The sequence below is a fragment of the Lagopus leucura genome, unplaced genomic scaffold (assembly GCF_019238085.1).
Source record: "Lagopus leucura isolate 7727_CA_CO unplaced genomic scaffold, USGS_WTPT01 Super-Scaffold_100002, whole genome shotgun sequence".
In the NCBI taxonomy this organism is placed as follows: Eukaryota; Metazoa; Chordata; class Aves; order Galliformes; family Phasianidae; genus Lagopus; species Lagopus leucura.
In genome coordinates, this window is record NW_024962263.1 from 55,911,391 (window position 1) to 55,936,515 (window position 25,125).

The 25,125-nt window shown below is 37.3% G+C and overlaps 1 protein-coding gene across 6 annotated transcripts in view; it reads right to left on the bottom strand.

Moving 5' to 3' along the window:
• The window catches only part of ASPH (aspartate beta-hydroxylase), a 107,103-nt gene that overhangs the window by 32,276 nt on the left and 49,702 nt on the right, over positions 1-25,125 (bottom strand). For all 6 annotated transcript variants that reach the window (XM_042869440.1, XM_042869439.1, XM_042869436.1 and 3 more), the window contains 7 exons: positions 24,320-24,364; positions 24,138-24,185; positions 23,583-23,636; positions 22,631-22,675; positions 15,361-15,402; positions 2,725-2,813; positions 649-735 (listed from right to left, as the gene is read on the bottom strand). In XM_042869440.1, coding sequence (XP_042725374.1) covers positions 649-735; positions 2,725-2,813; positions 15,361-15,402; positions 22,631-22,675; positions 23,583-23,636; positions 24,138-24,185; positions 24,320-24,364 — 410 coding nt within the window. The remainder of the gene's footprint in view (positions 1-648; positions 736-2,724; positions 2,814-15,360; positions 15,403-22,630; positions 22,676-23,582; positions 23,637-24,137; positions 24,186-24,319; positions 24,365-25,125) is intronic.

The following is a 25,125-nucleotide window of genomic DNA, read 5'->3' on the forward strand; positions in this document are numbered from 1 at the left end:
AAAGCAGTGAACTTATGAGGACAGGAACTGTATGTTCTTAGATGTAATAAACAGATTCATTAATTAGGTAAGTCTTAAAAGCATAACTCTTTTTAGTCCATTACTTCTTGTGTTATGTCTATGTGGCAAGGTTTTGACTAGGGAGGGGACTGCAGGGTGGTCTCAGAGCAGCTGTCTCAAGTCAGAATTTTTCCCTCTGAGACAACTCAACATGGCTCAAAAACAGCATTATAAAGGCAGAGCTTATTTGCTAATGTGTTGGTTTGGTTTTATTTTTCCCCTTTCTATGTGTGAGTAGGGTGGAGAGAAGAACATCTAAAACACAGCAACCTCCTCCACAAGATAAAGTTAATTAAGCCCCCTTGTCTGGATTTTTTTTGTTGTTGTTCTTTATCCTTTATATATTCTTTACCACTCTACAGAAACTTCACATCTTATTTTTGTGTTATTGACAATGCTTGCCTCTAGACTAAAGTTAAACAAAAGCTTATGAAGTAACTGAAACTGGAACGGGCACAGTTTGACAGATCATGTAATGTTTGTCCTTAAGAAAATGAAATCTGAATGGAATCTAGAGTTCTATCATTAGAAAATATTTATGGTTCACCTATAAAACATTTATGACTTCTAATTCATTCATTTATGTACCTGTGCTTTTCCATATCTTGCTCGGGGGCTTTCTGGGTATTGATTTACCAGTGCTTCAAAAGCTCTTAGAGCTTCTTCAACTTTTCCCTGGAAGGCAAATAATTTTATCAGCATTTACATCTAACAAATATGCTGAAGGATGCATGGCCTAATAGCAAATGAGTTTCCCCAAGTTGAAACAAAAAATATACAAAATTCAGACTGTGAGTCTGTGAAAAACAATTTTCACTTATATTTTTGTTGGGATTACTTTGTTGTTTAAGAGAAACCACTGTCATTACTTACAAAGTGGTAACACTTACTTCCCATGGTTAAAGCTAATAAATTTTTTACTGTATTTTACTTTTGTTGACTGGAAGAAACGTCAGAAGACAACAACCTGTCTATATTGAAATATAATGATTCTATGGATAATAACAAATTCCAAACTGAGTGCAACATACAGAAAATAGTTTTATATATAGATAGAAATTTAATCTCCGGATATCTCATATGACCGGCTGTACCATAACTGTGGTTTTCTGGAAAATAGGATAGAGCCATCAGTACATGGATGTTTCCTCTGAATGTTTTGAACAAGTACATCCCTCAGGACTCCACATGAGCTCTGCATCTCCTCCCTGTTCCATACAAATTTCACACACATCTGTAGTAATTTCATGGCTGATGCTGACTAGCAAACTAGGGTGGAAGTTGAGAAGAAAGAATGGCACTTCTAAACAGAAACTAAGCACTGTTGGCAAAATCTGGCATCAGATCTTGCTGCCACATCCAAACCTTACAGCTTTACAAATGAGTGATTATTATACATCACTGCCCTGCTATCCTCAAATATTACTACATCTGAGTTTTAGGAGGAAGTTTTTCACTCAGAGGGTGGTGACACACTGGAACAGGTTGCCCAAGGAGGTTGTGGATGCCCCATCCCTGGAGGCATTCAAGGCCAGGCTGGATGTGGCTCTGGGCAGCCTGGGCTGGTGGTTGGTGACCCTGCACATAGCAGGGGGCTAGAAACTAGACGATCATTGTGGTCCTTTTCAACCCAGGCCATTCTACGATTCTATGAGTTGTCATTATATTTACCCTGTTTCCTACAAGACAAGCATGATTGTTTGCAACTCACCATGAGACAAATACAGAAAAACAGTCAGTAAATTGATACCATAGGCTCATCAGAATAATCAAAATAAGCATGTAAATGTTTTGATTTTTTGTATTTCAACACGTAATCAAGGTCCCCAGTGAAGATCAGCAGTAGAAGCAGCATGGTGCTAGTGCTTTCTATACAATAGTCCTGCCACAGTTTCGCAGCCCCTCTGGGGCTGCATGGATGGCAAAGTAAATCAAAATCTGCAGTCAGTCTTCTGAAAAATCAAGACTCATCTATACTTGCAATGATTAGAATGCTTTTTATTTTTTACTGCACTGTGTTGACAGAGGCATATTTCCTCATTGTTCTGTCCTCTGAAGTGACCAAAAAGGGCAGAACAAAGACATGCAGTTGTTCTCCACATGCTTTGTTCAAGTTTTTAAACTACTGAAACTGACTAACCTGATGTTACGGTCTTCGCAACTGGTGTGAAGCAGATGTTTCTGCCTCAATGCTCTAAGCTATACGGCAGCAGAGACATTCCTATGATGCATGCAAAAGTCCATCCAAAACAACACCTCTGACAAGGTTTTCACCTAATGCTCATGAAACACATGAACCCATACCAAGGGAGTCATACTAACATACTTTCGTTATCTAAGTTCTCTAATAAAAGCTGACCACAATGATGTAACCCACATCCATGTGGTTAATTTAAACACCTACTGATAATATGAATTCAACAGTTAAGGTATGTTTTCATGGTTAAAAGTGAGGAAACACATGACTGGTCATATACATCATTTGAAAAATATAAACTATCTGACAGAAATTAGACTTGAGGTACCAACGGTCACCAAACATTTAAATTCAAAGAAAGTTATACAAAATGTAATCTAGAAGTAATTCTCCGTTTTGTTTTCTTCTTAAGTTAGCTGTTATTCACGCCCACCATTTAGACTCTGAGTGAAACATTCAAAACTTACTTTTTTACGCAATTTTTCTGCAGCATCTAATTCGGCTTTAATGCTTTTATCAAACTTGTTTAAGAGCTTCGGCTTCTTCTTCTTTTTAACTGGAAAGAAATTAAAAATATACAGTTTGTTACTTCTTTCATACTTCACAGCAATTGTACTGATCAGCTTTAACTCAAAACTAACAGTGTGCGTTAGGGCATGTATCTTCAAATAAGGCGGCTTCAAAATACACTGAGAAGGAGCTGATTTCTTATTTATTAAAATCACAAAATCATGTATGAAAAGTAACTGTCAGTCATTCAGACTGAATAACTCTCTGCAAATGAGTTTTTGATAAAAGCATTTTTCATCTTTTTCCAAAAGAAGAACTGAACAAACAATGTAATTTCTTCACATTTGTATGGTATTTTGAAAAATACATTTAAAAATGATCAGCATGTCCTGATAAAGTTGTGACTACATGTACCTATTTATCTAAAGCAATTAAGGGAATTGACAGCAATCACAGAATTACTCAGAACAGTGAATTAAAAAAAATCATGTGGTCCAACTCCCTTTAAACAGCGAATGTCATAACTGGTACATGTAATGCTAAAACCAAACACCATACAGATTAACATCACAACACTGCTGCAATCCTGTAGCAAATACTTCGGATGCACACTACAAAGTATTTTGACAAGTTGTCGATCTGCCTGAGGGCAGGGAAGCCCTGCAGAGGGATCTAGGTAAGCTGGATTGCTGGGCTGAGGTGAATGGGATGAGGTTTAACAAGGCCAAGTGTCGGGTTCTGCATTTTGGCCACAACAACCCCATGCAGCGTTATAGGCTTGAGGATGAGTGGTTGGATGACTGCGAAGAGGAAAGGGACCTGGGGGTGTTGGTTGATGCTCGGCTGAACATGAGCCGACAGTGTGCCTAGGTGGCCAAGAGGGCCAACGGCATCCTGCCCTGCATTAGAAATAGTGTGGCCAGCAGGAGCAGAGAGGTGATCGTCCCCCTCTACTCAGCACTGGTGAGGCCGCACCTCGAGTACTGTGTTCAGTTTTGGGCCCCTCACTACAAGAAAGACATTGAGGCCCTGGAACGTGTCCAGAGAAGGGCAACGAAACTGGTGAGGGGTTTGGAGCACAAGTCTTATGAGGAGCGGCTGAGAGAGCTGGGATTGTTCAGTCTGGAGAAGAGGAGGCTCAGGGGAGACCTCATTGCACTCTACAACTTCCTGAAGGGAGGTTGTGGTGCAAAGGGTCTGGCCTCTTCTCCCAGGCAAATAGTAGGACCCGAGGAAATGGCCAGAAGTTGTACCAGAGGAGGTTTAGGTTGGATATTAGGAGAAACTTTTTCTCTCAAAGGGTGGTCAGGCACTGGAATGGCTGCCCAGGGAGGTGGTGGAGTCGCCGTCCCTGGTGGTGTTCAAGAGGCGCCTGGATGAGGAGCTACGAGAGATGGTTTAGTAGCTTGTGGCACTGATAGGAATGGGAGGGTGGTTGGACTGGATGATCTTGCAGGTCGTTTCCAACCTTGTGATTCTGTGATTCTGTGAAGGTTGAAGCTGTCCTACCAAATTTCATTTGCTTATTCACAAAGATTGTACAAAGCTTTAAATATAAAAATGTTTCAGGTTCTGTAAAGTAAAAATAATAAAGAAGAGATACATCAGTATAGTTATATCCCCATTGATCCTTGCAATAATAGGAGACATTGAAATTTTCCAATGGATTAGCAACCAGGGAAGTAAGAAAATAAATGATATACCAGAGATCATCCTTTTTTCACAGTAAACCATTGCATAGTTCACTTTAAAGTACTCAGTTTGCTCCATTAACCACTTCAAGTTTTCACTGCACCTTAAACTTGAAATCAAGTATTTCTAGCCAGGCACAGAATAATGTACTTAAGGAATGTAATTATCATGGAAACAAGATGATAGAAGAGAAACTTTCTCTTGAGTGCTGCACAGTTCACAGGAACTAGCTCTCATTATGCAAGCAAGGATTCCTCCACCCCAGGACCCAAACAGACTAACAGTTATGGGCAGAAGCTTCTGACATAACATCATTAAGACAGAAAATAACTTTTTTTTCCTAAAAATATTCCACCTCAGAAATAGCAATGGTATCTTGAAACCAAGATCTGACTTCCTTCAAAGTAATTGTGAATGAACTTAGGAGTAGTAGCCCTAAAAGCCATTAAAATCAAGACTCCCTAAGAGCTTTTTAGGTTGCTTGAGCTCATAGAAAATGTGGTTTGCTGTTAGAAAGAAAACTGAGACATTTCAATTCCACTGACTGCATAATCTAGGAGACATCCAGCTGAACATCACCACCAAGCATTCAGATCTTGTTCCCTAAGTATGAGGCTGTACATATGAGAAACTATGTGAAAGAACAAACAAAAAAAAGTCAATTCTCAGTTCCTGCAGTATGAATAAAAACCTTTATCTAAAAGTGGCCAGCTGTTCAGAAATCTTGTATTTAATAAGAAAGAACAGCTGTTGGTCACCTCTCTAACTTTCAGTGTTGACAGAAAGATGTCCAGCTGCTTGATCCTTCTCAAGCTCAAGCATGGCAGCAGTGAGGTTTCTGTGAGGCAATGGAAAGAAGCTCTCCCCCCTCCACCCCCAAGGAGAAACTTACTGACTGCAGAACTGTGTTTTCCGCTTTGAGTTTACAAGAATATGAGACAAACAGCTCAGAAGAAAGAATAAATGCAAACTCTTAGAAATCTTTTGCCAAAGAAATGACATCTTTTCTCTCATGTCCAGTTTTGGTGACACATGGGAAGAATCTTTTAGTCAACCCCCATTACCAAGAAGCTTTATTTTCCCATCTTCACTACAATTTTATATCAACTTTAGACCAGCAGGAGACCAATGTGAAAAGCCGGAAAGGAGCTGCTAATGTAAATATTATTCAGCTGCTAGGCACTAATATAACACAGCTAACATTATATAATGAGCAATTATTTTCATCTACTCATTCCACTCTTATGTTAAAGCATTCACCTGGGAGCTTTCAGTATAACCATCAAGCATTCCCCTCTATTAAGCAGATAGCCTGCTATCTCCCTGCAGGGGTATTTTAATAAATTATACATTGCCTCCTTCTAGTGTAATAATCCTTTAGCAGATGTGATCCAGTATATTAAACTCAGCGTTACGAAGAAATGAACTTACATGCTTTCAGAGGAAAAAAAAACATGCAGCTTTTCTTCAGTAATTTACAGATTTAATCATATATATGAAGAAATGCACAATCATACAACTGCTAGGCTGATCCAAATCCGGTTAAGCACTGAAATGGGGATAGTGCTTTCATATTTATCATACTATGGTCTGGTGAGAATACTGAAAGTTTCCAGTAATGGCCTTGGAGGTAAGCATACGCTTGCTACCTAAGATTGCTGTCATAGAACTGCTGAAGATTCCCTCAGAAAAAACAGTTTCCACTTTAACAACAGTAATCTAGGAAAAAGACTCATCACGTGCTTCTTCTTCCCACTGGAGTATAAACAATGGGCAGCGCTGACAAGCAACCCCATTATCTCCCTCCTCTATTAGGATGTAGGGAAGAAGAAAGGAAGAAGAAAGCAAAGCAAAGAGAAAACTACAACAGATGGAAAATATTTTCAAAGTGATAAGTTAACAGTCTGCAATGTTATCAAATGAAGGATAGCGAAATACTACATTTTATGTGATGGTTTCCATATATGAAGACTAAAAACAAAATATGCCCATAGTTTTAAATTGAAAGGCACTTCCATCACCAAAAACAAAGACAATTCTTCTCTATAAAGGATAGATAAATATCATTTGAAAAATAACGAATGCACTTCAGATACTCTAAGGCACCAAGAGCAGAATTAGCAAAAGTAACTAAGTGATTAATGGTGAATGAACGACTAATTTTTGAAGAATTGTTTAAAAATATTTTGTTTTCTTCTTATATTTAGTTGATGAAAGGAATGATCTGAAAGCAGCTTTTACCTCTGTTCCATGTTCGTTTCTGGCATGAAGCACCAAAGGAGATAAGGGCATGAGGTGAAAAGCTAGAGATTGTACTGGGATGGCTCAGATCATAGAATCATAGAATCATAGAATCACTAAGGTTGGAAAAGACCTAAAAGATCACCCAGTCCAACCGTTCACCTATTCCCAATAGCTCCTACTAAACCATGTCCCTCAACACAACATCCAGCCTTTCCTTGAACACCCCCAGGGTCGGTGATTCCACCACCTCCCTGGGCAGTCCATTCCAGTGCCTGACCACCCTTTCTGAAAAGTAATACTTCCTCATGTCCAGCCTGAATCTCCTCTGCCGTAGCTTGAAACCATTCCCCCTGGTCCTATCACTAATGACACGAGAGAAGAGGCCGACCCCCAGCTCACTACAACCTCCCTTCAGGAAGTTATAGAGAGCAATAAGGTCTCCCCTGAGCCTCCTCTTCTCCAGGCTGAACATTCCCAGCTCCTTCAGCCTCTCCTCATATGGCCTGTGTTCCAGACCCCTCACCAGCTTTGTTGCCCTTCTTTGAACACGTTCCAGGGCCTCAATATCTTTCTTGCAGTGAGGGGCCCAAAACTGGACACAGTACTCGAGGTGCAGCCTCACTAGTGCTGAATATAGGGGAACAATCACCTCTCTGCTCCTGCTTGCAACACTGTTTCTGATGCAAGCCAGGATGCCATTGGCCTTCTTGGCCACCTGGGCACACTGTCGGCTCATGTTCAGCCGAGCATCAATCAATACCCCCAGGTCCATTTCCTCTACGCAGTCCTCCAGCCACACCGCCCCAAGCCTGTAGCGTCGCCTGGGGTTGTTGTGGCCGAAGTGTAGGACCCGGCATTTGGCCTTGTTGAAACTCATCCCATTGGCTCCAGCCCAGCTCTCCAGCCTGTCCAGATCCCTCTGTAGGGCCTCGCTACCCCCAGGCAGATCCACACTTCCAGCCAATTTGGTGTCATCTGCGAATTTACTGAGGGTGCACTCGATGCCCTCATCGAGGTCATCAATAAAGATATTGAAGAGGACAGGCCCCAGCACCGACCCCTGCGGAACACCACTCACGACCGGTCGCCAGCTGGATTTAACTCCATTCACCACCACTCTCTGTGCCCGGCCCTCCAGCCAGCTCCTTACCCAGCCAAGAGTGTACCCATCCAAGCCTCGGGCTGCCAGCTTCTGCAGGAGAATGCTGTGGGAGACAGTGTCAAAGGCTTTGCTGAAGTCTAGGTAGACCACATCAACAGCCTTTCCTTCATCCACCAGATGGGTCACTAGATCATAGAAGGAGATCAGGTTGGTCAAACAGGACCTGCCCTTCATGAACCCATGCTGGCTAGGCCTGATCCCCCGGTCACCCTGCACATGCCGCATGATCTCCCTCAAGACGATCTGCTCCATAACCTTCCCTGGCACCGAGGTCAGGCTGACAGGCCTGTAGTTCCCCGGATCCTCCTTACGACCTTTCTTATAAATGGGAGTCACATTGGCAAGCCTCCAGTCTTCTGGGACCTCACCAGTCAACAAGGAGCGCTGACAGATGATGGAAAGCGGCTCGGCTATCACCTCCGCCAGTTCCCTCAGCACTCTCGGGTGGATCTCATCTGGCCCCATCGACTTGTGACAGTCCAGCTGGAGCAGTAGGTCTCTGACTGTTTCTTTCAGAATCACAGGGGGGTTAGTGTGCTCCCCGGCCGAGATTACCAGGTCAGAGAGAGGGGTATCCTGAGGATAACTGGTCTGACTTTTAAAGACAGACGTAAAGAAGGCATTCAGAACCTCCGCCTTTTCCTTATCCTCAGTGGTCACATTCCCAGCCTCATCCAGCAAAGAGTGGATATTCTCCTTTGTCCTCCTCTTACTGTTAATGTATTTATAAAAGAGTTTCTTATTCCTTTTCACACCAGCAGCTAGGTTAAATTCAAGCTGGGCTTTTGCCTTTCTGATTTCACCTCTACACATCCTAACAACTTTCCTGTATTCATTTTGAGTGGCCTGTCCCTCTTTCCACAGGCGGTAGATTCTCTTTTTCTCCCGGAGCCTCAGGAATAGCTCCCTATTCATCCACGCCGGTCTTCTTCCCCGCCGGCTCATTTTGCAGCTCAGGGGGACTGCCTGCTCCTGCGCCCTTAAGACTTCCTTCTTGAAGAGCAACCAGCTCTCTTGGACCCCTTTGCTTGCTAAGACTGAATGCCAGGGGACTCCCCCTATTAGTCCCCTGAACAATTCAAAGTCTGCCCTCCTGAAGTCCAAGGTAGCAGTATTACTATTCCCCCTCCAGGCTCCACTGTGAATCACGAAGTCTATCATTTCATGCACACTCTGTCACACACACTCTGTTGTGTTTAATTGTCAGAGGTGGGGAGCAAATTTTATGTCTGTTTTACAACATTTCCACATCATTTTACAACAGATCAAAAACAAGGCGGGGGAAAAACTAGGAGTGATTTGCCTCACTGGAAGAAGGGTACATACCACACATAAAAAGTAGCTACGTAATTTATTATTTTCATCCATCACACAATGAGGCCAAGGAATAAAAGGCTTGACATCGGTACAATAGAAAACTGGATTTGAAAATCTGGAAGTAGTATCTGTAAGTGCAGTGGAACAGACTTCTGAGAGTAGGTGTGGAATTTTCATCACTGGAAATTTTTAAGAAAAAATTGCATAAGCATCTGCCAGGAATGACACACATGGTTGAGAAGGCCACTAGGCAGCAAGAGATGAAGTTCTTGTTGATGGTAATAGGACAGAAGGGAATCATACACTAAAGGAGGGTAGGTATAGATTAGATGTCAGGGGGAAATTTTTCACAGAGGCAGTGGTGAGGTACTGGCACAGGCTGCTCAGATCAGTTGTGGGTGCCCTGCCTTTGGAGGTGTTCATGGCCAGGTTGGATGGTGCCCTGTGAAAACTGATCTAGTGGTTGGTAACCTTGCCTGTAGCAGAGGGGTTGGAACTTGATCTTCAAGTTTCTTTGAACCCAAGACATTCTGTGATTCATTTCAGTACCTGAACTTACAGAAAGTTTTTTTCATTGCAGAAAAGAAACTGTATCAGAGGAAATCCTGCTGAGGTCTGAAGATCTAGAATGGATTATGCGATTCACTTCGTTCAAGTTCTGTAAATCTCTATCTGAAGCAGATCCATTTTTTGTTCTTTAGTTATCCAAATAAGTAGCATATCAGACAAATATTTCTGCAACTTCAATGTTGATTTTATTCACATAATTACAATGGAAGTATAATTTCTTAATCCTTTCAAATATTAAATCCAAAAATTTGTGTAAAGAATCAAGACATGAATCTTTTTGAGAATTTCTAGACAAATGTCTTAAAAGCATCCAAGGACTGCATGTTCCTATATAACTAAGCAGAACATAAGACTTGAAATTGATGTAAAATGCCAGATAATTGAATTACTCTAGTGTGGTAAATGCATTCAAAGCAATATAATTACATAGGAATAACAGGAAAAAAGAGTGATGATGACTACTACACGGCAAAAAATTGATTACATCTAGCTCTAAGTTACAGAACAAACTCGTATAAATATTACATCAGAAATTATTGACAATAATACTTCTGAAATGGATTAAATGAATCCTCTTCTAGCCTCTTCACACAAGGGAAAAAAAAGTCAGATCTCCATTTCACACGTTCACCTGAATCACTAAATAATTAGCCAGGGTCAGAAAAACCTTGTTATCCAGAAGGAGTGAACACAGCTGAACTCAGAGTTCAGCCTTACATCTCAAAACATTATTAGCCAGAATGGGACAAAAAGGTTGAATACTATCATGATTATCTTTCATGTTTAACATACTGTTTTTTCTCCTGAAGATATGTCATGCATGTGGCATTTTAACAGAGAGCAAGTAGTAAAGGCTACTCCTGCCAATTCACCATCTTAATTTGTCAAAAACTAAAAAAGCCATTTGCAAAGGTTTTCTTTTCTAAACATCTATTCCTGCTGTGATATAAAATCAGCAATACCTCTCTTAGTAACGTGCACGTAGCCACTTAAAAGAAAGTGTTACAGATTAGGCCCAGCAGAAGTTTTTCAATAGATTTTCTGACCTTCTGTTTTACTAATGCCTCGGCTCTCTCTTCCCAGCCATTCCTACCTTCCTAATCCAAGGTTCAAAGTTCCAGTTATGGGCTGAAAGATGTACACTTGTACCTAAAATTAAAAGTCTGCCTATGCATCTATCTTCCTTCCTCATGCTTGGCCCTGGTCATTAGCTAAATTAGCTTTTGCAGTTGTACTGAGCCTCACAGGGACAGGGAGTGAAAGGATAATCTGATGAGATGACAATCTCTTGTCATTATTCTGGTGTCTCTGCAGCTCATTAGGTAGGTTACAGATAGCGTAAGTGATCCACTTATTTTATGGGTCTCTACAAGTGAAAACTTCAAAGGTATAAAACCCAATATGTGCATCTAGACAGCTTAAAGCCAGCAGCGCTACAATAATTAAAAGATCTTTCTAAACTGTGCTAGTAGAACAGGCAAAATGTCTGTAATCAACTTATCTGGGAAAGCAATCCGACAATAAAAAACTGAGGCATTTTAGGGACTAATAAAGCTGTGGAATGACTATAATAAATCTTCAACTGCAGTTATTCCAGAACAGTTTTGCTCACAGTAAGAAGTATTCTACAGGGTTTTCAGTCTGAAATGACTGCTGGTTACATAATGTCTATCATAAGAAACAACTGCAGAATTGTGAATTTTATTTTTGGAATGTATTGCCACCATTCACTGCTCCCTTTTACCACAAAGTCACTTGGCTTCATTCAAAGATGATCAAGCAACTATTTGACTAGATCAAGAATAGTACTTAGTGACTTCCTATACAACACCACACACTAATGTCCTACACACGTATAGTGTTCTATGCATTTAACTTAGCATAGTGTTATGCAGCACTTTGGACTTTGAAAAGTGCACTTCTATAAAAGTTTACTTTCTGCAAACAGCTCATATTTGATGCAAGCTATAATTAAATATCTAAGTAAGTAAATAGAAAGTATACACACCCTTAATGATGGAGCTTACATCTAACAAGCTGACAATGCTGGAGGTCAGCTAAATGTGCAGGCCCTGGTAAAGGTTGTTAATGGAGTTGAGGGTATACTTCATCTAACCCAGCAGCAAAAGTTTAGCAAGAAGAATAGCACCCTATACTCCACAAGCCACACAGGTTAGAACTCTACTGGCATCAGTGGGATCCTACATATCCTGCTGAAAAGGTAGATTTAACAGTCATGTGATAAAATGCAACTAAACCTAGACCGTATGGAAATTGGTATAGTACATTTGTGATATAGTTCAATTCAGGATGTATACCTTTGAAGTATTTTAAGGAATAATTTTTTCAGGCTCATCTGGAACATCCAAGCCTTTCAATTCCTTAATATAAAATATGACATTTTCATGGAGAAGACAAACAATCCTTCTCAATTTAATTGAACAGAGATAACTTGAAGTAGTAGCATACTACAAATGCATTTATTTCTTTAGAGATGTTTCAAGAGGAGTTTTGACTAACACAGAAATTAGAAGGCAAAATTGATTTCTGCTGGCAGAAAGCCTAGAAAAAAATATTTATTTTGTTCTTTAAGCAACAAGTAAGTACTGATTTCTCATTCTGGATAACGGATTTTTCTTCCTTGTCAGAGATAGGTAAGTACCTAAAATAATCAGCTCCCTTGCAATGTACATTTTCATAATATTGTATATATTAACTGTTTACGTAAACACCAAGCCTTTATATGAGGGTAAAGGAGTTGAAGGACATGATTAGCATAGTCTCTAAATGTGGATCTGAATCCAAATTTATTACTAATCAGAATCAATGTAGGGAAGATAGCAAGCAGCAAGTAGAACAAGTAGGGGATGATAAAGTCTTTAATTCTTGTATACCTTTAAATCCTGACAAACAGTACTTAAAAGGGTTTGCAAGACAACCTTACTTTTTTCTATGTCTTCTGTATCAATTAAAATAATAAAAAAAGAAATCAATATAGCATGTTATAGAACAAATTCTCCTATAATGAACATTCAATATCATCAAGCTTTCTGAAAGCCCAGCTTGATGTTTTCTTAGATTCATATAGTAGAAACTTACTATGAAAGTTCATCTCTTTCTCAGTATCAGGAAGGTAAAATTTAGAAATTCAATAAATTTGATGAAAGAACATTTAAATTTACAGAAACTAAAACATTTCACTAGCAAAGGACTGAAAAATGTTTAAGATAAGCATACATGTATGCATGTGTTACACACATAAAATGAACTATTAATGATCTAAGATCTACTCAAATCTGTAACTAGCTTTTGTCACGGAAGGCCTTCTGGAGTTTGTATGTACAAACATTACAATACAAATGCAAACTTGTATATAAATCTCTGAGCTCTGTCAGAATCACTAAAGCAATCTCTCAAAATAAGCTAAATATGATTTTGTAAGTTCCTGATTCCACAGATCCAAGTTTTCTACATATGCCAGGCAGCTACAGCACCATATTTATAAATGCTTCTCTTATAAACTTACTGTTTCATCTTATCAGGGAAATAGAAAATAAACCAATCCAATTATAGTTTTTTAAAACTTTTTTTTTTTTGGCTCAGTTAGCTTGACACTTTCCATTAAGCAATTAAACAACATTATACTTGTGAAAACTAACACAACCACTTTAGCTATAAATAAATTTCATTTAAGATTTGGTTGCTCCTGTGATTTCCCTCTGGGATGCATAATTTAGTCAATTCAGACAGAAAACAAAGCTGTCTTTCTTTCCCACTTAGAACAATCCTGTTATCTGCAATAGCATGGTTCAAAAGAAGCATTTATTTAGTGGTGAAGTGTTTACAAAGAAACAAAACCACAGCAGAGTTCAGGAGGAAAGTGGCTTCATTTTGTCATACTTTCAAGTAATAATGGTGTCTTACCAATTCTGACTAATAATGTTGGATAATAGCAATTCTCCATTTGTCATTTCCTTAAACGAGGTAATATTTTTACCCGTGAATGCTTTTTCACCTGTACTAGACAACTATTACATATTTTCTTGTCTACAGGTCTAATAGGTCAATAAAGCTATCCAAACGTTTTCTCCTACTGTCAAGGGGGAAAGATGTGCCTCTGCCAAATCTATTATTTTGTGATTGGAAATGCTGATATCACGGCATTGTTTCCCAAATAAACCTTCTAATTGTAAGCTTTTGTTTTAACATGCTTGCATTTGGCATATTTAATATTCCAATGAAACATTAAAATGGCTTACCATTCAAAATACAAGCACACAAATCCAAAAAAACCTTATCAAAAGATCAGAGAAGGTGAATTCTTAGTTAGTCACATAAAAAATGAGAAAGGATTGAAAAAGGAGCAGCAGGCACCAGCAGAGTCCCTTTACCTTCATTTAGAAGGAACTACCTGTGGCAGGTACTATTCTGAGGGCCTTACCTGAGTGAGAAGGATGCATGCACAGCCCTTAAGTTTTTTGTCTGTGGTCAGTTGCTATAACTAGGGAGAGATGCAAACCTTGAGCTGAAGCACAGAGGTTGTGCAAAGAAATGTGGGAAGAAAAGACTTGCAGTGCTCTCAGCATTATTCACTTTTCCACAAAAACTGCCTCTGTATATTCCTACCAGGCAAGACAAAAACCCTTATTGTATAACACAGAGCTGAAATTGATTTCAGTGCTACCTTCTCTTTATAAAGCATCTACAGATTTACCTCCACTGAGTCTGTCTTGCACGCAAAGATGGATACAACTGCCCTACACCACAGCTGCATTGTTTTAGACCTGTAATCCATCAGCCATTAATGTAGATAAAACTACAATAATTCAGGTTATGTGACAGTACATCCCATCTGTGCTGTCACTCACAGGTTGCTCGTATTTATCTCAGACAAGAAGCACAACAGACTGAATGGGTCTTGCAGGCTCTGACAGCCCCTCACCTCTCATTCAGAGATATCTGAGCTGCATGGGGTAGCTACAACCTCTGGAATATCACACTGGGATTAGGACATTGCAGCTTTCCAGTTGAGACAGCAGAAGTTTTTAATAGCAGTCTATGACTTTATAAAAGGGGAACAACATGACTGTAAGTTCAAGATGATTATGTGTTTACTTACAACAGGTGCACACTGTATACTTAAAACCAATTTATGTACATAAGGTAGGAATATCTGTTCCACAGTTTGGCATGACTCTCCATGCCAGCACTGACTGTCCTGTATTGTTAAGGCAGCAGCTCCACCCCTCCAAGCAGCCCAGCCCCCAGAGCGCACTCATTGCTCAGCAATAACCAAACCAACACTGTGCTACTACTGTTGCCTGAACTGAAACCAGGACACTGGGAAGGCACAGTGCAATGCCAGCTCTTTGCATCGCTTGTAGTTTCCATGAAAACAAATAAGCCACGTTAGTCTCAGAGCAGTTAGTCAACTGACACATACGTGGCCCAAGACGATTCCTCTTCACTCGATGGCGCCCAGGCAAGCCAAAAGGTCAGGCACTCCTGACATATATAGAAGCATCACTATCATATAATCTAATTTAAATCAGTTACCTCAGAAAGCAGAGATTTTAGAATCCAGAAGAGTAGAATGTTTTAGACTCACCTTTTTCCATTTTGTCTTGCTCAATCTCTGTTTCACCTTTTCCTAGAATATTAAAAATATAATTCCATTTAAGTAAATTTATTTTAACAGTTTACAATAAGAAAGAGTTAGAATATAATTACAGTTTCAACCCAAAATAAGATTGGGCCAATCAGACTAATTTATTTTAAAGAAATAATTAAAGCATAGTGTACTGACTGAACTGTGGTTACATAGGTCTTTCTCTGCAGATGCTTCAGTTACTGCATAATTCCTGCTGTCAAAGGATATTTTATGAATGTTCCCCTTAAGATATTTTGCAGATTTAAATGTTACACATAGGATACAAACTTATTTTGCAAGAGGTATTTTGTTTATTAATTAAAAAATCTTGGGAATACTGGCTTCATACATATTTGATTTAAAAGCGCAAAACATAATTTGGAAACCTAGGTCTCATATTCAGAAATAACCAAGGCACTTGGAAGCTTTTATCATACTTCAACTTCTAAAAAAAACTAAGCCCACATGTTCTGTAAACAACTGAATTCATGACCAGATGTTAACACAACTACAGCACAAAAGCATACTTGTAACGAAATCACATCTGTTTATCATGAACAAAGTTCGTGCAGAGATAGGCTTTTCTTCTCCTTCTCTGACCTTTTAGCATCTTTTGTTCTTTGTCTTACTCTTTTAAGCGTCTTGCCTTATAATTCTGATGCTATCATTGTTTTCAACTTATACCCAATAAATGTTACGAAAAATATTACAGAGTACTGATGGCTTTTTCTTTAACTATTTTCTTGTCTCAAGAAATTCTTGTCTCGCTCTTCACTACAGATACACAACTGCTACCGACTACTACTACTACAACATGCAGACAGTATACCTGATTTTAACATTCAATACAAGGCACAATGAGAATTAACTTCGTTGTGATATGAGAAACGAAGGAGAAAAAAAAAAAAAAGAACTACAGAGTCAATTACATACTACAAAATAGCTTTGAAGATGTTATTATTCGAACAGCACATTAATGACAGCACTATTTGGGATGTGCTAAAATACAGGTTTCTTGCACATGTGATGGTAAATAAAAAGGTGTATCTGCCTGTCAATATGACATCAGAAACAGTGTATTTTTTAAAGAGCAATAACAGCTCCAGATACAATAGTTGATATACTCGTATTTCTATTATTCTGCTAACTCAAAGCAAACGAAGAAATCATTACAGGATAATAAACCACGATAGATTACGTGACCTAACCACTCACTTTCCCTGTGCACTTTCAGTTATTATTAAGACTCACATTCTCACTGGAACTCTTTTGATTCCATCTAGGATGCTTAGTGACCCATTTGCCCCTGTATCTGACATTTTTGTGAGTTCTGCCAGTTCTTTTTCATCACAGCAAGAACAAGATATGAGCTTATTACTCTAAAACATGCCCGTCTCCCATTTCTTCATCAGCCTCACATTTAAGTGAGGCTCATACAATATACAAAGAATCACAGAATGGTTTGCGTTGGAAGGGATCTTTAAGATCTAGTTCCAAACCCCCTGTATGTATAGCTGTCTGTATCTATTTATGTACCACAACAACTTCTCTCAAGTTCTCTTACATTTCCTTCAATCTCCATTCTGTTAAATGAGCTGCCATCAATTTTGATAAAGTTTCTAAAATGATCTTAATTTACTCTAGATTCTTCTTCTAGATTACTGCTTTTGAAAATAAAGAAAAATTTCATCTGGTTAGCTCTCACCATACTGAACTACGAAACTTCATCAGTAACATCTGCACAAAATTGCCTTCTCTCCACAGTGATCTTTACCTTACTTTGATGGTGAAAACGGCTTAAAATAATATTGTAGTATAATATTGTAGCATAGTTTTACTTGAAATTTTCCTTCCTTTTTGGTGCTCTTGTGATTTCTAAAAAAAGTAACTGAATCCAAGGTTTTATAGATCGAGATATAGCAAGAAACAATGCAGCAATGTGAAAATATGAAGATATTATCTTCTTTATTTACTCGAATTTCAACATTAAAATACCAAACTGTTTGAAGACAAAAATAAATGCAAGCTACTTTTGAAGCACATGCATTGCATAGACAACACCATTGTTACGAGTTTTAGTTTAGACTATGGACTATAATACGGAATATTTTGGGTGAAAAGTAATTACATTAACAAAGATAAATGTGTGGGGCAAATATAAATATAAAGAGTAATTTCTCATCCATTTTAAGTTATAAATAGAAATTATATACAATGGGCATAATTCAAGTCAAATTAGTTGCCTAATAGCAAATAGTACAGAAGAAGAAATATAACACAATCGTAAAAGATAGAGTAATGCCCAGTCCTATCACATACAACCACCTAAAAATAAAAATTATTTCTGCTCATGAGATTTTTCTCTTTGTAAATGTTACTTTCAAGTGTATTTAAAAAAGAATAATCAAATTATTAACTTGGAGAATGATATTTGTTGCTAGCTGAGACAAATATTTATCCTCATTAACACTTTGGAAAAAATAATGACGCTAGAAAGACAAAGATAATCTTCTGTGTTTTATTGAAAGCCAAACATTAGAACAGATGACAAACATTTTCCTTAATACTTCTCTTGACCTTGCCCAGCTTGGCATATTTTTGTAAACATGAAGCACGTAAAAAACACATACCCAGTTACAAAATGCTTAAAATTTGATCACAGCATAATACACTCTCACAGTCCCATAATGCTAGAAATAGGCTGCCACTGTTATATAAAAAGTCCTCCATTCACCATTCTAAAATCATTCCCAAACTTCATCGCAAAATATGGCTTTGTAAAAATTATTGCTATGCAATTCACAATCACAGGTAATTTTATGAGTACATTCCATCCTAAACCACATCACAGTCTAAGAGTATTATTGCTTTTTTGAAGAGTCTAGAAGAAATCACTTTGGAACATCTTCTGTGCCTATTAATCAGATGCAACACTCACCTACATGGAATCTTACTGAAGTCCAGAACAAAATAAGCCAGCATAAATGATGTCCCTTTAACTAGAAGTTATTGAAATTCGTAACTGAAAAGGTAATTGAGAACCTGACTTCAAAACAGTGTTACAGAAATTTAAAATCTTCCTGTCAACCAAAAGGCAACTGCTGCTAGGGTTACAAAATTTAACTTAACCTTTGTTTTTTTGTCTAAGCTGTTTTATTAGACTTAGTAGTTTCTTAAAATCACAGCAATATTCCTGAGCCCAAAAGGAACACATGCAAATTGCCAAAGAATAAAATATGTCTTTGTAATTGTGGAACAACAACACAGCACAGGTAAAGAGTACTCCCGCAATATTAAAATTCTGAATCACTCAAAGCCTATAGTTCAGCCGTGTAACGTTTACAAGAATGTTTATAATTGCAGGCCTTAAATTTTGATGTCCTATTTTTCCTGAGGTTGAATTTCCACAGTTTCCGTAATTCACTGAAGTTTCTTAAAAGTTAAGTTTCACTTAAAGTTTCTTAAATCCATCTTTGAAATCATAAATTAGTAGGAAAATGGGAGAAATTTCCTAAATTCTACTTGATTCTGGTCATTCAGGTTTGTTTCAATTTACGCTGACTCTCTGCTGAGTTATTATGCAGTTTTCTATCCAAATCAAATGCCTATAAAGTTCTGATTCACATATAAAAGGTTTCTTTGAATATTAGACTTTTTTTAAAAAATCACCTGAACATTATATTGTGTCTGTTGACTTAATGCCAGTGCAAAGAGATACAAGTCAAAATTCACAGCTTAGTGTGTGCCTGATTAGTGTTATAAAATGTGTTTAGGCTGTATGCTATTATCAGCAGTTATAAAGCATTTAAAAATTCACAATGTTTTAAGTTTCCTTTCACCAAAATGCACTGTACACACTGTATGAATCCACACCAAAAGATATATATTAAAATCTGAAAAAATGTACTTGCTGCTATATTATAAATAGAATATTAACAATTGTTTGAACAGCACACATGAAATGTAGTTCAAAGTTGCAACTCTGCCATGAACACAGAAGAAAAATAAAGCTAATTAATTCACTAAACTTGACCCTTCTCCCCCATCCTTCCGGGCCGCCCCCCCCCCAAAAAAAAAACAAGATAGGAATGCAAATTAAACATCCAAGTGTTAAAAAAAAACAAAAACAAAAAAGCTTACTAAGATGACAGTTGGCTACAACCCATTTACAGTATCTTAGTGTTTGCTCCCAAACCCTGAACTGCTCTGTAATTACATCGTAACATCTATGACAACCATCTGCTCCCCTTTGTAGCGTATGGTTAGGGCTGGTCCTCCTGATGTAGGGACTTTTCTTTTGAAGCTTTAAGTATCTGAAAAAATAAGGGGAAATCTATATTAAAGGACCAACCAAAACACAGCTTACTATAAGACAAAAAATTCAAATAAATCTTAAAAAAAAAAAAAAAAAGCAACTTTGTTTGAGACTTTAAGAAAGCTGTCATTTCTAGGTGTTACCATAATGAATATGCACAAAGTTGCTGTAGAAGGTGGGAAATGTACAATTTCAAATATTTATCTGAGCAGTAAATTTTTTTCTGATCATATGGCAGTGCATTAACCTCATAAAGGAAAATCAGGGCCATGTTACAAATACTTTTTTTTTTGGGGGGGTGGGGGGGTGGGGAGGAGGGAGGGCTATCATCAAGGACAGGTACTGTATAAAAAGAAGCCAGGGAATGAGGAAGGGTCAAAGTTTTGAAATGGAAACTTCTGAACACAAGGGATTTCAGTAGCTGGTAAAAGTAAATGAAAAGTGTGCAATTGAAAGGGAGAAAAAAAACCTTACATATTTTAAATCTAAACTACATACGTGAGGGATAAAAACCCAAACAGAAAGAGTAATAGTATCCCCCCAAAATGGAAAATGCTTCCCTTCAAATATATCCTACTATACCTCAAATATATCCCAATTACTTCTAACACAATCACTGTAATTTACATACAAATGAAAACAATTAAACAAAAATCCTAAAGTATTTATATCAAAAGCTGCCAAAGGAGAAAAGAATTCTGACAACAAAAAGTTCATAGTGAAGCCTCTGACTGAAAATATTTTTTTGACTCCTTACTACATATGAATTTCATTACCTAAGAGGAAAAGGCTGTGATAATAATGTTTTCCTGTAAGCTTTCACATCTGAAACCTTTAATAGCAGGAAAATTCAGTAACTGTAAATTATTTAAATTGTGTACCCTGCCTTTCTCAATTTTCAGAGATATTATATAAATTGATTTCTGCATTGTATTGACAAGCTTTTTACAAAATACATCAATTTGTTCTTCTGCCTCTAAAGTGGCTACCACACAACTACACAAATTACTTACAATCTTTCAGTATGTTAGCATGCTGTAGTAAATTTTGTGCTACAGATTATTTTCATTTTCTACTTCATAAGGGAAGACTCAGGAGCATGATACTGTTAGCCTTATTTAGTAACTGAATAAATAGGTTTTGATTTTGACAAAAATATGGTCCATGGAAACAAAATTCAAGGATTTCAAGCTGATAATGAGTTTGAACTTGGTTTTGAAATAGCATATATAAGACAAATTCATCTTAATATCCTCATATCAACATAACTGACACTATGCAGTAGAAGTTTCTACTGTTAAAAGTTTCCAATAGTCTCATAAAGACCTACTTATTATTTTAACTGTAGGCAACCACATTTTCTGCAAGAAAACTGATGCATCTTTTCTCGTTCTACAGTTCCACAACAAACTAATGGAATGTATGCTACATTCACTGATCTTATTGCCAATCCTGTCAAAACAACTACTACTTAACACTGTTCATAAGCCTTGTTTAAAATCTTTGATATTCGTTATGAAAATAAATATTTATTATTAGCTATCTATAAGTGAACACATACATAATGAGTAGCAATTATGATAAACAGGTTAGAAAGACACCACAGTCAAATCAGTGATATGTATTACAACAAACATTTCAGACCACCTCAGCTAATGTTCAGCATGTAAATTAAAACATAAACCCAATCATGCTTCTGATCAGTACTGGGAGAACACACAGAACTCCTGCACTTTCAGTTCCCTAGGTACTTTTGGCATGTCTAAGCATCGAATACAAATTTCCTTCCCTGCTAGGAAAGAAAAGTCTCACAGAATCACTTAGGTATCACACCACTTCAGAGCTTCTGTATACTGCAAAGATTAACCAATGCACAAAGGTAGTCAAAAACTCCTTTGCCCAACAACCACATCAAGAGTTACAGAATGGTTTGTGTTGGAAGGGACCTTTAAGATCATCTAGTTCCAACCCCCTGTTATAGGCAGGGACACCTCCCTCTAGAACAGGTTGCTCAAAGCCTGGCCTTGAATGCTTCCAGGGAGGGTCATCCACAACCTCTCTAGGTAACCTGTTCCAGTGCCTCACCACCCACATCACATGTGGTCTGAGGCTAACTAGAACTAAAACAGCTCTCAGGGCTCCTAGATTATGATCCCTGTGGTTTCTCACTGAGAGACACAGCTCAGTGCTGCCCTCAACACTGCCACAGTTATAAAAGAACCAACTACTGATTTGTGATACTTAATTCTATGATTCAAATAACTCCAGAAAAGTGGACCAAATGTAACAACACACAAGCTTCCAATGAAGCAACTCCCTCCTGTCAGATAGGTTCCCTAGGTAATTACTCTAAAAATGGTTTTGGCAATTACTATCGTCCTGATGAAAGAGCTGGAAGTGCTCATTTTGTTCATTAAAATGGTAATATCAAGAAAAATGTGACAGTATGACAAAGCCAGCTTTGTTCACAGACCAGTGCCTGAAGAAAGAGCCATTGCCAAACTCCAATAGATTTGATTGACATACAGAAAAGTAATATCATCACCCATGACAAGCTACTCTGGAAAGGAAGCACACACAAATTTCAAAATCTGATATTTTTATTTTTACCTTTACAGCAGAAGTATACAGCTCTCCCCGAAATCATTTAAAATAAGTTCTATTTTAAAACTACTCAGTTTTATTTGAAATACTTCTGTATAGCTCAATTTGCCATCACTCACATTTATCCAGGACAAGATAAAAATAATTGCTTCATAGCCACAAAAAACTTACAATGAGAGTAATGATTATCCTTCAATACTTTCCAAAAATTGTCTGCAAAACTTACCATGCAGCTATATATATATTTTTTTTTTGTGTGTGTGGGAAAAAAAAAAAAAAAAAAAAAAAGGAAAACATTTAAACACTTACCCACTAGATTATTGTTTGAATAATCCTCAGTTTGAACAGGGACTTCTGTAAATGAAAAGTGCATAAACAACTAAAACTGGGTAGTTCTCTAAACGTTTACAGAAAGTCTAAAATGATTACAGAAAAGTTTTCCTCTTATGCTCAAAACAGTGACCTATTAAGACTACTGAGCAATAATACTTTTTCTGAAGTGGGATACAAATTTTCTTCAGCTACGTTTTTCTAGGAAAAAATTAAAATTAAATTTAAAAACAAAATTCTGAAATTGTACTATCATAAGCACAAATCTCCCAGTTTAATATGCTATTTGAGTATGGATTTGACTCGAAAATTCAGTTGATTTTAATTCAGGATGTATGTTTAAATTAGACATGTCACCAACTGCTGCTATTGCTAGTAGGCTAAAGGTTGCACGTAGTTCCCTATTCATGCATAGAGGGAGTCAAATTTACCAGAGAAGAATTCATAATAGTTATAATACTGACTGTAGCAAATACGAGAAACTGAAGAGGGCAATACATCCTCTGACTCACAAATTCTGTAGTGGTGCCACTCAAAGCTGGGGAAATATTCCCCCTTTCTTCTGTTATGCTCTTTTTCCAGAGTATGCACTACTGATTGCCAGGTGGCAGACAGAGCATGGCAAGAAAATCTTCCAGTTCCTAGGACCAACTATGATTGTTTTTATTGTTACAAGTCATTCTGAGCTTGAGCACTCTTGACTTCTAAAACTGCACTTTCCTAAGCATTTAAAATACTAACATTAGAAAGCGAAGTAAAATTAAAAAAGGAACATGCTAGCTTCTAATAACGCAGTTACACCCATCCTCAAAGGAAAACAAGTTCTGTGGCAAAAGAAATTGCAAATATATTTTTACAGTAGAACTCTATTCTATGGTATTTATCTAATTTATATAAAGTAGCAAGTTCATGTGAAACATAATATACAAACCTGATTCCTCTGGTCCAGTGGCCACATTATCTTCTTCTGTATGCTTACTTTCTACTGTTATAAATAAATTTAAATATGAAAGTTACACAAAATGCTTAAAATTTTGCTTCTGTTCCTCACCAACCACCCAGTCTCTTTAGTATCAAGTAGAAGTTAAACTGAAGGACAAACAAGTTAAAATATCAGTAGCACAAAAGCACCTAAGCACATTTCATATAAAATAAGTTTAGACCCTCTTAGTTAATGACTGCTATCATTCTGCCCCCTCCTCCCAAAAAGGGATTTCAATTATGATTGCCATTACAACAATTTATGAAATGGAAAACTTGAATAAACTATAGCAGCAAATCCCTAGCTATGCTAAGACTAAAGCGACAACCACTTTCCTCAAGCTGACTGAACTAAGGTCATGTTTGAAAAACCATCATATTTAATGATATTTTTGACATTAAGCACTTCATAGAGAACATTTTCTTGTCTTTTTAAAAAAAAGCATATTAAGAGATATAAATGGAAGGAAAATGCTTGATTTCTTTATATATAAAAATTTCATACCTGGTAGTTTTTTCTCAATTTTTAACTCTTCAACAATTTCATCTCTAACTATAAAAAGACAGAAGTACATCGTTAGCTCTCCCTCTCTCAAAAAACAAAACAAAACAAAACAAAAACAATACCAAAAAACAACCAAGAAGTGGATAGCAAAAGCACTTCAAGACCACAGTAACAATACATACCTGGTTCTGTGGCTTCATGTACTTCCTCAGGAAGGTCTTCAACAGCTAAAAAACATTTAATTCAGAGCAACAACGAAGTCAAGCTCTAAACTGAAGAAACTTACATATAACACAAATGAACAGAGTTCATACACAGAGATGTTCAACTGTGAACATAAAACTTCAAAAGGCAAGTATGAACTTTTATCAATTTTGAGGAAACAAAGAAGTACCTTAAATTTTCTTTCCTGTATTTCTATAGAACTACTGTATTTATTAGGTGAATACTTAAAATCTACCTTCTAAACAATTAAGACACACTAACTTTAAAAGATGACATTAGAAAAAAAACCCTCCTTAGTCTTTCTGAGCATGTCTTTCAGTTTAATTTTTTTGCATCATCAACTACATCTGATGGATGTGTGAACAACAAACCCATAACCTTTTCAATTAAAAAAAACATGAAGGAACTGATAAGCAGGACAAGAAACAAGAGCAAAGTAAGAGCAAATTTAGAAACACATTTATGAGTTAAAAAGGATCTTTTTGTAAGTGTCTTTACCCTTACAAAGATTACTCATGCTGACTGGCTTTAGTAATGAGCATTAATGCTCATTTAGTAATGAGCATTTAGTAATAGCATTGTCAACAACCTAAATGGCTAACAATGCAGCATTTTGCCACTGTCTACTTCTCCCCTCATTGTATTTCTATTCTTAGGTTTGTGGGCAATTTAACCACACACAAAGATATATATATTTTTTAATATATGCCATATGTAAATATATTCATGCATACACACAGACATACATACATACAATAGACTA